The 13,529-nt window shown below is 38.0% G+C and overlaps 1 protein-coding gene across 8 annotated transcripts in view; it reads right to left on the bottom strand.

Annotated features, from left to right (window-relative positions):
* The window catches only part of PPP2R2A (protein phosphatase 2 regulatory subunit Balpha), an 83,451-nt gene extending 70,366 nt beyond the window's left edge, over positions 1-13,085 (bottom strand). The window contains exons 1-2 of one of the 8 annotated variants that reach the window (XM_014737781.3): positions 12,495-13,085; positions 10,588-10,662 (exon numbers count right to left, since the gene is read on the bottom strand). In XM_014737781.3, the coding sequence (XP_014593267.1) occupies positions 10,588-10,662; positions 12,495-12,501 (82 nt within the window). In that variant the 5' untranslated portion in view covers positions 12,502-13,085. Of the gene's footprint in view, positions 1-10,587; positions 10,663-10,977; positions 11,192-11,520; positions 11,778-11,993; positions 12,162-12,494 lie in introns of those variants that run through there. The other 7 variants (XM_070256425.1, XM_070256412.1, XM_070256440.1 and 4 more) reach the window with 7 other exon arrangements.
* Between the last annotated feature and the right edge of the window lie 444 nt (positions 13,086-13,529).

Genomic DNA, 13,529 nt, shown 5'->3' with positions numbered 1-13,529 from the left:
AATGGAAGAGCTGGTTAATGAGCTCAGTTTCAGTTTTGTAATTCAGAAAAGTTCTGGACCTCTGTTTCACAATAATGTGAATATAGTTAACAGTACTGAACTGTACACTTCAAATGGTTAAGATGGTAAACTTTATGTGTCTTTTACAACAAAAAATGCATAAAAATGTAAGGTAGTTAAAAAATATTTCTGAAAGAATTTATTCTGCTGCTGGAAAAAAATAAGTAATTCTCTTTTTATGTCAAGGGGAAAAAAAACACTAGAAAGAAGCAATCTCTTCTCTACTACCAATTCCTATAATAACCATTTTTCTATGTTGCATCCCTAGATAGAGAATTTGACAAGATTTATTGCCTACAATAGCCTGTTTCTCTTGAAATAGAGCCTTCACAATTTAGTAGCCAATATAAGATATTAAAGATTTCTCTCATGCTATCTTAGAAACACATCTACTGCAGGACCACAAGACTCTTACCCTATGGTAAGATGGGGAAAAACAGATACCAGGTAACACCAAAAAGGTTCTATTTCCACTTTCACACAGAGCAGACCTGAAACTACAATAGCAAATTCTAAAAAGTAACATTGTTTCAGATCTTTAGGAAATTGAAAATATTTTCCCATCAATTCCTTTTATCTGCTTTGGTTTCTCTCTTAATATCAGCTACTGAAGAATAATTTAGATTCCTTCAGAATGAAGTATAAAATGAGCAACTGACTCAAAATCCAATATATTCCTAATATTTTTAACCATGGTTAAAGAGAGAGCAGTTTTTAATTTAAAAAAAAATTAAGATGAGAATACAATAAAGCTGTCAAGCCTAACATCTTAGAGAAGATTCATCCCTCTAATATTACATCAGGAACACTAAGTACTAAGAGGATTCCTAAGAAAGAATACTTTCTTAATAATCTAAAAACTATCACTATCATAGAAAATATCCTTGACTCCTCCAAATTTCAGTAGGCATATAATCACAGGCAAAACTTTACAGACTAGGGCAGAGGTTCTTAACAGGGTCACTGGCCTGTGAACCCCCTTGAACTGGATAAAACAGATCATTCATGGGGCCGGCCCCATGGCCAAGTGGTTAAGTTCATGCTCTGCTTCAGTGGCCCAGGGCTCTGCCGGTTCGGATCCTGGGTGCAGACATGGCACCACTCATCAAGCCATGCTGAGGCGGTATCCCACATGCCACAACTAGGAGGAACCAAAACTAAAAATACACAACTATGTACCAGGGGGCTTTGGGGAGAAAAAGGAAAAATAAAATCTTAAAAAAAAAAAAAATCATTCAAAGACTTCAGAAGAGAAAATTCCAGTTGGTATTTGAACATTCAGAGAGGAGGTCAACCAACAGAAACTAAAAATACAGGAGTATAAACCTAGGTATAATGACATATAGAAGCATTCAATATGATTTGCTAAGGATTCCACATATGCCATGGGCAAGGATCTATATGACATTGTAATCAACTACAGCTAATATTAACTAAAAATATTCCTATTAATAAAAAAAACAGCTGTGTTGCTCTTTTAATAAACCCAATTTCTAAACATGGAGGCAAAACTGGTACAGCTAGTTTTAAAAGTACTACATAGTTGGGCAGATTTTTTTTAAAGGCTACAAAAATAGCCACAAAAACACTGAAAATACTTAGCAGTAAATAGTTGATACTGCACTCTTAGAATGGGAAATGCAGCAATTATTTTAAAATAGAACTATTTTGTACTTTAAAGTAGAATTTAAAGAAAAACACTGTTCCTCCTCCTTTTCCTCCCTTTAGTAGTTAAAACAGTTGGGAAATAAAAAGTTACTAAGCCAATTTTATATCTTTCTTACATGAAAAAACAACACATCAAACTGCGACACGTTGGGCTCAAAATAAAACACAATGTCAAGGGCACCAACTCATTTCTAATGAGCAGGCCGCCAACCCAGAAATGGCACTAGACTAGGCTCTAAGGAATTTAGTAATTCTACGTTAAGTATTAATGACAGTTGTACCTGAGCAGAAATAGCTGGAAAAGCCCTACAAAACTTTTAGGGTTAAAGCATTCTGGCAAATATGTCCTGGTATTTAATCTCTCTAGGGAGAGCTAAGTTTACAAATAGTTATTTTAAAGTCCTGAAGGTATCCTTAGTTGACCAAGCTCACCAGAGGAAAGGGCTCACGGCAGATCTAATCAGGGATGTGGAGAACAGCAAGGGAGTAGGCTGAAACAATTTGCAGTCACAGAAACTCTTTCACAGGAACGCTTTAGACAAGCGTGCACAAAAGCAGCACACTATTCTGATCACTTATCCTGTGGTTCATGAGACTCTTGTAAGGCAACAGCACAATGAAATCCAATAACAGACTAAACCAACAGTTGTCAGATATTTCTGGATGGCAGGTACACTTTTAAAATCTGAGAATCCCAAAGACCTTTTAAATTTTAAAGTATTTATTCATTAAAAACAGTAATAATAAGCCCTACGCATTAACAAAAAAAGTACGAAAAACAACTATATTTGCCCCCCCAAAAACTAGTAAGAATGGTATTGTTTTACATTGCTGCAAATCTCTAATGTCTGGCTTCACAGAAGATGCCTAGATTCTCTTCATTGCTTCTGCATTCAACATACTACACTACGCTGTCTCAGTTAAATATATGAAGAAAATCCAGCCTCACTCAGGTATGTAGCTGGAAAAGAAATATTTTAATAGTCTTTTCAGGTAGTTATGGATATCCCTTTGATAATACACCAAAACTCAACAATTGGTAGTTTCTTAAAGGTTTGTGGAATCTGATACCATATTGGGTTGTCTGTTATGTTAAAATGCAATCCTCCATCTTGCACTTTTACTTATATATGACTTTTTAATATCACAAGCATTGGTCATTTGCAAAATACTGATTCAGAGTTATGCAGATCTTCCAAATATTACACAATATTAAAAATCACAGTCATTAATAGTACTACTGATCTCATTTGAAAAATCTTTACTAGGAAGTTAACAAGCTCAGGATGGCAGATACACGTTTTCCAAAATTCTGACTTTTGCTTAAAAGCTCAAATTTTACCACAGGCAGCAAATACTGTCCATTGAGGCAACAGATTCACTGTTCATTTGAGAAAATATCTCCCAACTATCCAAGTTTGAATAACCATAGATTGTCAGCAGCTCTTTCTAGGAAAAATAATGTTACATGAAAAGAGCAGCTAGTTCACTCTGAAACAAATAATTGTACCAAAGCTTCTGCTGCAGACAACCATTGTACTCTGGTCTATAGCAGAATTTTGTCACACAGAATGTTTAACAGACATGTACTCGAGTGTCGAGATTTAAAAAAATTAGTAACGTATACTGCTTCACCAAAGACATTCTTAAGTAAAATTGGCATTTTTAAACTGCTGGTACATGGCAATGAAGATTACCATGACTACTGGGACCATTTGGTGCCAAAGCCTTGATTCATGGTAAGGTGCCAGCACATTTACCCATACTCCTTCTGTGCCATGGGTGCAAATGTCAACATAATAAAAAAGGCACAGCATCTTAGCATTACTATGAAAACAGTTTCGACTTCATAGACCTCTTGAAAGAACTGAGTGGGCGCCAGACCACGCTCTGAAATGGAATAAATGATAGCTGTTACAGACCCTCTTGGACCAGAAAAGCGCACATATGTACATGCACACACAATATAATTTTACATACAACTTGAGAAGGTCCACACAGCCCTTACAGCCCATTTATAGCACGTTCTTAAGAATTCCACTAGAAAATCCAGTAAATCTCCAAACCGAATTACTTCAAAACAACAATAATCTATTAGGCATTACAAATAAACTCTGTTATAAATAAGTCACATTCCAACAACTTCAGACACCCTCACCTAACCTAAAAAAGGCAGCTCAAGTTTGGAAGTAAATAAAATTACATTAGGGGAATTAAAAGATTTGAGGTAAGAATCCCAAGTCCACCACCTGCTCAAGGATACATATTTAATAACCTTCCTAGCCTAGACTCTTCATTTGTATGGGAAAACAGTGTCTACTTATTTCATAGAGTTTTTGTGAAGATTAAGGAAGTAATATATATAAAGCACCTAAAACAGTACCTGGCACATAGTTAAGTACTCAGTGAACACTAGCTGCTGTGAGTACTTATGATGGCCATGCCATCTCTTCCTTATATTGACTCTACAGTGGTAAAAATCAAATTCAATTATTTATAAGAAATCTAATTTATATTACCAGGTGTTTACTTCTCTTTTCCTTCTACTAAGGAAGCAACTTGCAGACCCTTGATTACTCAAATATAATTTTCATATCACCTAAGAGAAGGGAAAAGAGATTATAGTTGAGAATATTAGCTAAAACATCTATCTCCAACCCTTCAATTTTACTATTTAACAGCATAAGAAATTTAAGATATAGTTTACCCTTCCTCTTGCAACTCAACTAAACTAAGCAAATAAAGATGTGCAAATACATAATATATGGGAACTTATTACTGATTTCACAAAATAAATTCTTTGTTTCAAACAACCTCTTATCATTCTGCTTATTCTACAATCTTTAAGGATTTTAAAATTTAGTTCACAAAGAGAAAGTATTAAGAAATAACTAAGTTTAATTTTTGGCTTATTTTAATAACCTGAGACAAAATGTCAGCTAACTTTCTTTCAGAACCATTATCTCTCATAATTTCTCTTTCAATAAAGGAATAAGAAAAAAATTTTTAATATCTTTAATGAAAACAAAGACACTGCCCAATACTAAATAAACAAGGTCATTGATGTTATTTAATGGGCAAATTTACACTACTTTAAGTGATTGCACTGCATGAGAACTAGACTTTTTGTCAGTAGTAATGCTAATATTAAGAGAAAGGAGGAGTGTCACATGACACAAGGCAAGAATGGTATCTAAGACCTTTGCTATAGATCATTAGGAATAGGTCATTTGGAATATAGCTGATGTGCCAATATTTTGAAATCTGGAAATAACTGGTTGTACTATTTTTTCTAATTGACACTAGTGCCTAAATCTAACATGCATACACCTCTAAGAAACAGAGAACACAAATGACCTTAAATTCTGTTTATATTGTAGCATTAGAAATATGGAATGGATTTAAAACCGTTCAATTTTAGGTGATACCCGCAAAAATTATTTATTTCTCAAAATTTTATTTATATCCTTATTTGGGGAGTATTTAGACTCTACCATTGAAAAATTGTTCCCAAGAACCAGTCCACAAGTCTAAATCCTACTAAAAATAAACAGGAAGCAAAGTGTTGAAAAGATACAATGCATTTGGATCCAAGTTTCATAAAAACAGGCCTCATGTAATAAAATCAAATTCCTAAAATAAGTTCCTACGAAGGAAAGTTTAAGATGGTCAAATACAGCATTAAAATAACAAAAATTATTTAACATTCAGTAATATTAAAACAATACTAGAGTAAATAATAAAATTAACATTAAAATAGCCATCTTGAATGATTGTTTCATATTTTTTACCAAAAATCATACACTTCAGATTATTCACATGTATTTGAATTTTTAATAATTTCTACAAAATTTAAATAAATTAACAAATTATCAGAATGGCTACTGCAAAAAAATCATTAGGAAAAATTCCTTACTGTTTCACTTTAAAATGAAATTGGTTTTCTAGTTTGTTGAATTCTGATTTTAAAAACAAAATCAATAATATTTCTATTATTAAATAAACAATGGTCTGGGAAAGGAGTTAAGTGATGCAAGTATAAATGGGGCAGCGCTAGCCACGGGTTGATGATGTTGGCTGATGGGGGTTCATTTTACTATTCCATCTACTTCCTGCAATGTTCGAAAGCACTATAATGAAGTCTTTTTAAAAATGCAAAAAGAACCAGGCAAATTAAAAAACAGGCAATTACCTTCAGGAAAAATGAGGAGACACACAAGAAATGAGCAACATTATATAATAGTATTAGTTCAGTGGCAAACATGTGCATGGTCATAACAATGTAAGCACTGACTTCTAATTTAACCATAAAGTGTGATGTAACACTGGGGCATGAGAATGATAATTAAACAGCTTAATCTTCATATACTAGAGAAGGAAGTCAATTGGAAATGTCTAAAATTGATGAGAAACAGAAGTATCGTTTTATTCACAAAAAATGTAATTAAGCACCAGGGAACACAGCTAAAAGAATTCAATGTAATTGCCTTTAGGAGATGGACTAGGGATTAGGGAGTGGGTGAGGCAGAGATTGCCATTTTTCACTCTAAACCCTTTAGTACAGTATTGAATTTTTTAAAACCCTTTTTTATTGTGAAACCTAACAAATACAGAAAATAAAAAATGTCCAAGTTAATCAGTTATTACAAACATCTGTACAACCACCATCATCCATCCAGGTCAAGACACCAACCACAAGAGCCTTCCCAGACGCCCCCCCAATCACAGCTCCCTCTCACTGCTTAAAGGCAACCATTATACTGGCTTTTACAGTAATTACTGCGTAGCTATTCTTTGGAGTTTTACCAGCTTCATATATGTCTCTAAACCTATGGTTTACTTTTGAATGTTTCTGAACTTCATATTAATGAAATCAAAGAATATGTATAAAACATACATGTACCATTTTCTTCACTTTGGCTGACGAGAAACTTTTTCATAGCCTTTAAAGACAATTCTCCAGTTTCTTCACTCTCCAACTCTCCCTTTTTTGCCATAAACGTTCAAGTAATAACAATAACTAAACCCTTATAAGGCTCTTACCATATGCTGGTTTCTGTTTTATGTATATTAACTCATTTAATCATCAAAACAACATTGTAAGACAGATTGTATTGTTATCCTCATTTTTAGAAGGGGAAACAGGCACAAAGAGGTTAAGTGACCTGCCCCAGATCACATGGCTAGTAGGTGACTGAGTAGGATTCAAACCACGCAGCCTAGCACCAGAGTCTGTGCACTTACCTACTGTCTCATGAGAGAAAGCTCTTAATAAAGGAAAAGTTCAAAGTATACAATACGATAAAATGTTATTACTGCTAACCACGAAGATTAAAATGAAAAACTGCACGACACAAGAAGATCCAAGTGATAGAGATTTTAGTGCCTCACCCTTCTCCCAGACAAGTAGCTAGACCAAAGATAAACCACTTAAAAGTGCCTGAAGAGAACTGGACACAGAATAAGCATCCCCATAGAGGCTGTAAATGTCCTGGAAGAGCCTAAAACAGGCCCAAGGTCAATGAAAGCATTTGGTTAAATGTCAAAATTCTGTCTTAGCTCTGTAATGTACTTAATGAAAAAATCTGAGCTTTGAGTAACTAAGTCCAGTGAAGACTTATTTTTAAACTAAGGCCTCCAGGGACTCCAACATCTCAAACAATTTAACTTACCAATACTAGTAAAGTTGGGCGATTTCTCTTCTAAGACATCTTTGAGAATTAACAAGATCAGAGTATAAGGAACAACAGAAATCACTTAAGCCAGTCCTGCCGTCTTAAGGCTCAGCCTACTGGAACCCAGAGGAGTACTTATCCAAAGTGACATATACTAGTTTGTCACTAGGATAAAAACCCAAGGTCTCCTGACTTGTTTCTATTATATAGCTGTATATCATCAAGCCAGTTATAAAGCCTGCCAAATCAATAAATCCATCATTGCCAGAAGTATATCTTGATCATCCTAGCTTTCACCTTTCTCTTCCCCCTTCATAACCTCATAATAATGGTAACACTTATACTACTTCATTTAATAAATACTGAACAGCTACCATATGCCAGGCATTGTTCTAAGCACAGCAAGTTTATATAGGATGTCCTGTATAGAGCACAAAGACACATGAGTCCTGCACTAAGCTTACAGTACAACCTTACAGGTTTTGGCTACTAAATATAGAAATAACGTGCTGTGAAGAAAGATTCTAAAAGTATTTCCAAAAAAGGGAGATAAGTAAAAGGGTTACAGGTTTGATGTGAAGGATAGTAGGATTCTGATAAGAGAACTGTGGGAGGAGTTTCAGGCATTCCAAGGTGGGAACAGCAAAAAAACAAAAGACCCCAATGTAAGAGTGTACACATCTTGTGTGAAGAATAGTATCCATTTAGCTGGATCATAAACCATCCTAGGAAATAAACTTAGAGAAGCACAGGTCATATTGGTGAAAGGTTGAATCATTTGAAAGTAATTCATAATCCCGTGGATACAGGAATCTACTTAAGATTTCTGAGGAAAATAAAACTGGGACTGCATTTAAGATTAACTTAGAAGTAAAACAGGACAAGAAGCAAAGAATCATTTAGGAAGTTACTGCAATCCTGATGAGAGATACTGAGAACCTGAACTAAAGTGAACGTGGGTATGGAAAGAAGATTAAAGCATTAGAGAAGTAAAAATGGTATGCCATGACAGCTGACTGCATGGAGGAGGGGAAAGACAGACAATTTGGAGCCCTTAACGGAAAAGAAATTGGGATGTATCACTAATAGAAAACAGGCAAGCTAAACTATAAGGCTGAGATAGATAGAATCTGCTTAGAGATGAGAGTTTCAACCAATGGGGAAAACATATTAATAGTTTTACTTGATTTCACAAAAGGAAGTCTTCTCTTAGTTAAACATAACAGACTATGATACACAAACCATAGTCTGCAAAAAGACCCAAATTAAAGCAGTGAAATCTGAAAGTTGGATGCTTTTTACACTTAATACAGTTGTATAGACACAAGCACCAGAACAGTCATATTTTTATTAAAATATACATACCAAAACTCAGCATGTTAAAATGCTATGAATGCACTGTACGTCAAAATGATATTTAACCTCAAAAAAAAATTTTTAATGAACCAGTAGCAAAAAGCAGCTAAGTATTAGTAGAAGACAACTACAACTGATCCATCATACTTATCACAAACTATCACTTGATGCAGTTACGTAAATTTAGAACATCAATTTCTTTTAATTAAGTAAAACCCATGCGGTTTTTCTGCTAAGAAGTAAACTATGGTTTCTCAAAGGGCAAGGTTTATGTCCTCAACACCTTGTGGCCCCAGTGCTCAGCATTTAGGAAGCCCCAAAAGATCCTTGATAAAGGGAGTAAGATGAATTCAACCAAGCAATGTTTTTCAAGTATACAGAACTTTCATAACTTGGTGAGTATTACACAACGGTGTAGAACTAATGATCCAATATTTGACTGCCTACTATTCAACAGGTAATGGTGTTACAAAATGAGTAACACATGACTCCTCCCTTGAATTTAGAATTTATTTCTCTAAACAAGTCAAACACCACAGGCTTTACCAGAAAACCCTGATTTCCAATATTTGTGTGACCATCAGAGAGTCTCTTAGCTTCTTTAAGCTTCTCGTTTCTCAAGTGAAAAACGGATGAGGACTCAATAGAAAAAAAAACATGAGATTGCTCTGTAAAGCATCAAAAAGTATAATGTTACATGTCAACTGGCTCCCCCACAGGGTTCACCAAACTCTGACCAAACTTCATTAAAAATGACACTGACACAAGCATTTACTGGCTCATCACAAAGCCATCACCCTACCAGCACCTAGAAAACTTCCCCAACAGTACTCTAGACAGCAGGTAAGAAACAGGATCTTAATATGAGAACAACACAATCTTAAAAAAAATGATTTATAAATTTTCACTAGAGAAATGTTTAAAAATTAAAAGTACGTTTTAATATCTGAGTTTTGTTGGAAAATTCCTACTGTAATTCAAGACAGAATACTATTAAAATTCAATCTTTAAATAACATTTCTGAACAATGAGATAATGCAACTACTTTATGGAAAAAATGCCTCCACCACTTAAGACCATCTCAAATAAGTGCAAAACCCTAAAAAAGTTTCAAAACTTTAAACTTTAAAATACATTAATAAACAAATTTTTGGGAAAAATTAAGACTTAAGTACTTCAGCTGATCAAATCCAGCTTCTAACTGCACAAGAATAAGCTTCCCAAAAGTCAAACTATATCCATAGCATTGTTGTTTTCTTATTCACCTAAATTAATCCTTACAAGACAATAAAATGCATCATGTGAACCAGCATTCCTTCACAGAATATGCCAATCAACACTACATTCTCAAAGTAGGCAAGGTCATAAAAAGCTAAAAATCTTCCCTTGAAAATAAAAGATGCAGTCAAAAATGTTTCTGAGCTAAATGTTGACGGCACCTGTTTCAACTTACTCATCCAAAAACAATGTACAAACATGAAAATGCATCACCATTTATTTGCACATGAAATTTATATAGCAAGGAAACCTTAGATTTTTCTTCTGATGGTTTTTTATATATATATATATATCTCTCTCTCTCTCATCATATAGCGCTCCTTTCAGTTAATTCAGGGAAAAATAATAACAAAACAAGGCATTAATTATAAAAGAGATTTAAGACTATTTTTCAGAAAAGTGACTTTTAAAACTGTTTTTCCATTGCTTGGACAACAAACACAAAATGTTCTTAAACTATTACACACTCAGTTGCAAGGAAATCCTTCAGTAATCAAGATTTTGAAAAGATTTATATTCAAATTTTGCATTATTAAGCAAGCTTTCTTACCTTCTGCTACATCATCATCTACTGCTCCTTTCACCTGAGAAAAACACCACTGAATATCATTCCCTCCTCCAGCTCCTGGAAAAAGAAAACATACCAATTAAAACTGAGTCCTGTTCATGTTTACTCCCGTAAACACAGAGATGGTATCCACGGCTGGCATGATACTAATAGCCTAGTACTGCCCACACATACAACTACCACTCCAGAGCACTAATTTGGAAAAAGGTTAGTCCCCAACAACTGGTACTGCATTAAAAAAGAGAGATTGATGGATTCCAGGTAGGAAATATTTAAAGGCCACGTACTATGCTTAACACTGTACCTCAGTTCAAAACTTCCTTCCATTTTCCCTTCCCCTCAATAAAAGCCTTACATTCAAGCAAGACCTACCAGAAAAAAGTAATTATCAAAAGTTAGAGAGGTTTCCTTTAAGTGTACAAAAAGCCTGCAGAAAAGTTAATAAGGTTAAACTACCATAAAACATGGAACGAAGAGAAAACTTCAGGAACATTACTGCCTGGGTGAGGAGTAATGATTCATATGAACCCTATCACCAAAGCGCGCACACGGCAAACAACCTCACCACCCTTTTCTTTGCATTTCCTTACCAGCAAATCACTGGATCCAGAGAGCGAGGGAAAGAAACCGAAAGGAAAGCTTGCGAAGAGACTGTCAAAGGAAGCTCATTTCGCCTCCCTTCACCTTATCCCTCTGAGTCCAAAGGACCTTGCAAAGAATTAATTTTGCTAATTTATCATCTTGAGCGAAACAATTTTAATTTCATTTAATTATTCAACAAGGCCAAAGAGCAACCTGTTCATAGCAAACCGTAAGTCAATTCAACATGTTAACTTTTTAAAAGGTTTAATTATCTAAACATTGAGAAAAGCACAGAAAACTGGTTTAGTCCCTGAATATTTCTATTTCACTTACAAGCACTGATGAGGAAATGTCCGGCATGTACGGAGAAAGAAACAATCGAGATCTACAATTGATTCCACTAGATGAAGACAGATATTCAGGAACACCGAAATGCATAAAAATAATCTTCAAAGCCATTACCTTTCCCTTCTTTCATCACCACTCCTTGCTAAATATTCCAACCTGGTTTTCTCTAAGCATCCTTCCTTCCCTCCCCCCGCACAAGCTTTTACCTAAATACCTCTCTCCCGTTGGCTATTTATATCACTGAACTCCACAACTATTTTAACTAACTCGATGAAACCCTTCTGGGAAAAGGACATGGGCACAAAAGCTAACACGCAAAACGGAAAGTTTAAGTTACATTTTTCATGCAACTTGCTGTATTAAAGGCCTTGCACTCTTTGGACGTAAAGGGTAAGAAACGAAAGGGAGATGGTTCAAGACAAAAAATTCAGGCTCTTAAGTCTCAAAAATATACGCACCCACGGTGGGAAAAAAATACACATATGACCCCATTGTATTTTAACTTGTAAAGCACTCTTCCTTCTCAGTGCAAAACATATGTGTATCAACACCCAAGAAGGCTTGCAGCCGAGAGAAAAACAGGAATTAAACGAAGGAAGATCCGCAGGAAAGCCCGGGGCGGGGGGGGGGGGGGGGGGCGCGGAGGTTACACCGGGCTCCAAGGCAGTGGGGACAAATCTGCACTCGCCCCCACCGCCCCGCCCACGCCTCACCCCGCTGCTCCGGGCACGCACCCCACCCCCCGGGGCCGAGGTTCCAACCCTCATTTTAGAAGCCCTTTCGATCCCGCAGCGACCCCTCGCCTCTCCAGAACCCTCCCCACCCCACTGGACCAATTCCCTGAAATCCAAGGGGCGCCCCGTGGCTCTACCAGAGGCAAAGGCGGTCGCTAGGGGGTGATGGAGGGAGGAGGAAGGAAGCGGTGCCTTGTCAGTGGACGAGGGTGATTTCTCCTTTACCTGCCATGTTGCGCTGCAAATGGTGACCCTGCTGGGTTCCTCGGGGTCTCTGCTTCCTGAACTCACCCCCCTCACCTGGGGATGGGGGGGTAGAGAGGGCGGATGGCGGCGGATGGCACCTGTGGGGGGAGGGGGTGGGGGTCGGGGGAGAAGGAAGGAAGGCGGGGCGGGCAGACTGGCCAGCAGGATGGTGGATTTCACTCTGGGGCTTCCCTGCTCTTGCTCTTTCTCCAGCAGCGGCGGCGGCAGCTACGACAGCGACGGCGGCGGCAGCGGCAGGGGCAGGCGACTCCACTTTCAAAATGGCGCCGGCCGGCCTGGCTAGTGACGTCACCGGGGGCGGAGCCGCCGGGCTGGGCCGGAGGGGCGGGGCGGGCGAGGGCCGGGGCGGAGAGCAGAGGGGGAGGGGCGGGGAGCGGCCGGGCGGGCTCCTGACCACGCCCCTTCCTCCCCCGCCCCCTCGCTGCGTCCGGGCCTGGCCCGGGCGGGCCTGCGCCGCGCCCCGGCTCGCGCCCTGCTGGGCGGGTGTCCTGCGGTGCCCTGTGCCCCGTTCTACTGGTGCCAGTCCGCGGTCCTGCTGCGCATCACAGGGTCCGAAGCCCTCGCGCCAGTGCCCAGATTCTGGGGCGGGCTCAGCTCGCAAGGATTCATGGGGTCCTGTGTCCTTTTGGAGAATACCCGTATTGCTACTTAAAATAGTGACATTGTGGGTTAGCCCTGAGGCCGGTGAAAGAAAGGGACGGTGGTGCAGACTGGCTGCTTAGCCAAGGTGACAGTTCGCGGATCTGAGAGAGAGGTATCTGGACCGGTTCCATCCGGGTGAATTAAATTACCTTCTCATGGGCCTGGGGAACTGTGGCGAGGGTCCTTGGTGACAGAATGCAGTTAAGAGTGGTTTCTAAACAGAAAACGGGAGTTTGCTAGTAGCAGAGTATGGCTGAAAAAGTGGCCCATATTTGGTGTGTGCAACTAAAAGTGTAAAAACAGTAGTTAAGAGCTGGGCTCTGAAGCCAGGCTGCCAAATGCTGACTCCAC

This window comes from Equus caballus, chromosome 2 (genome assembly GCF_041296265.1).
Source record: "Equus caballus isolate H_3958 breed thoroughbred chromosome 2, TB-T2T, whole genome shotgun sequence".
Classification (NCBI taxonomy): Eukaryota; Metazoa; Chordata; class Mammalia; order Perissodactyla; family Equidae; genus Equus; species Equus caballus.
This window is presented reverse-complemented; position numbering and strand designations above follow the sequence as displayed.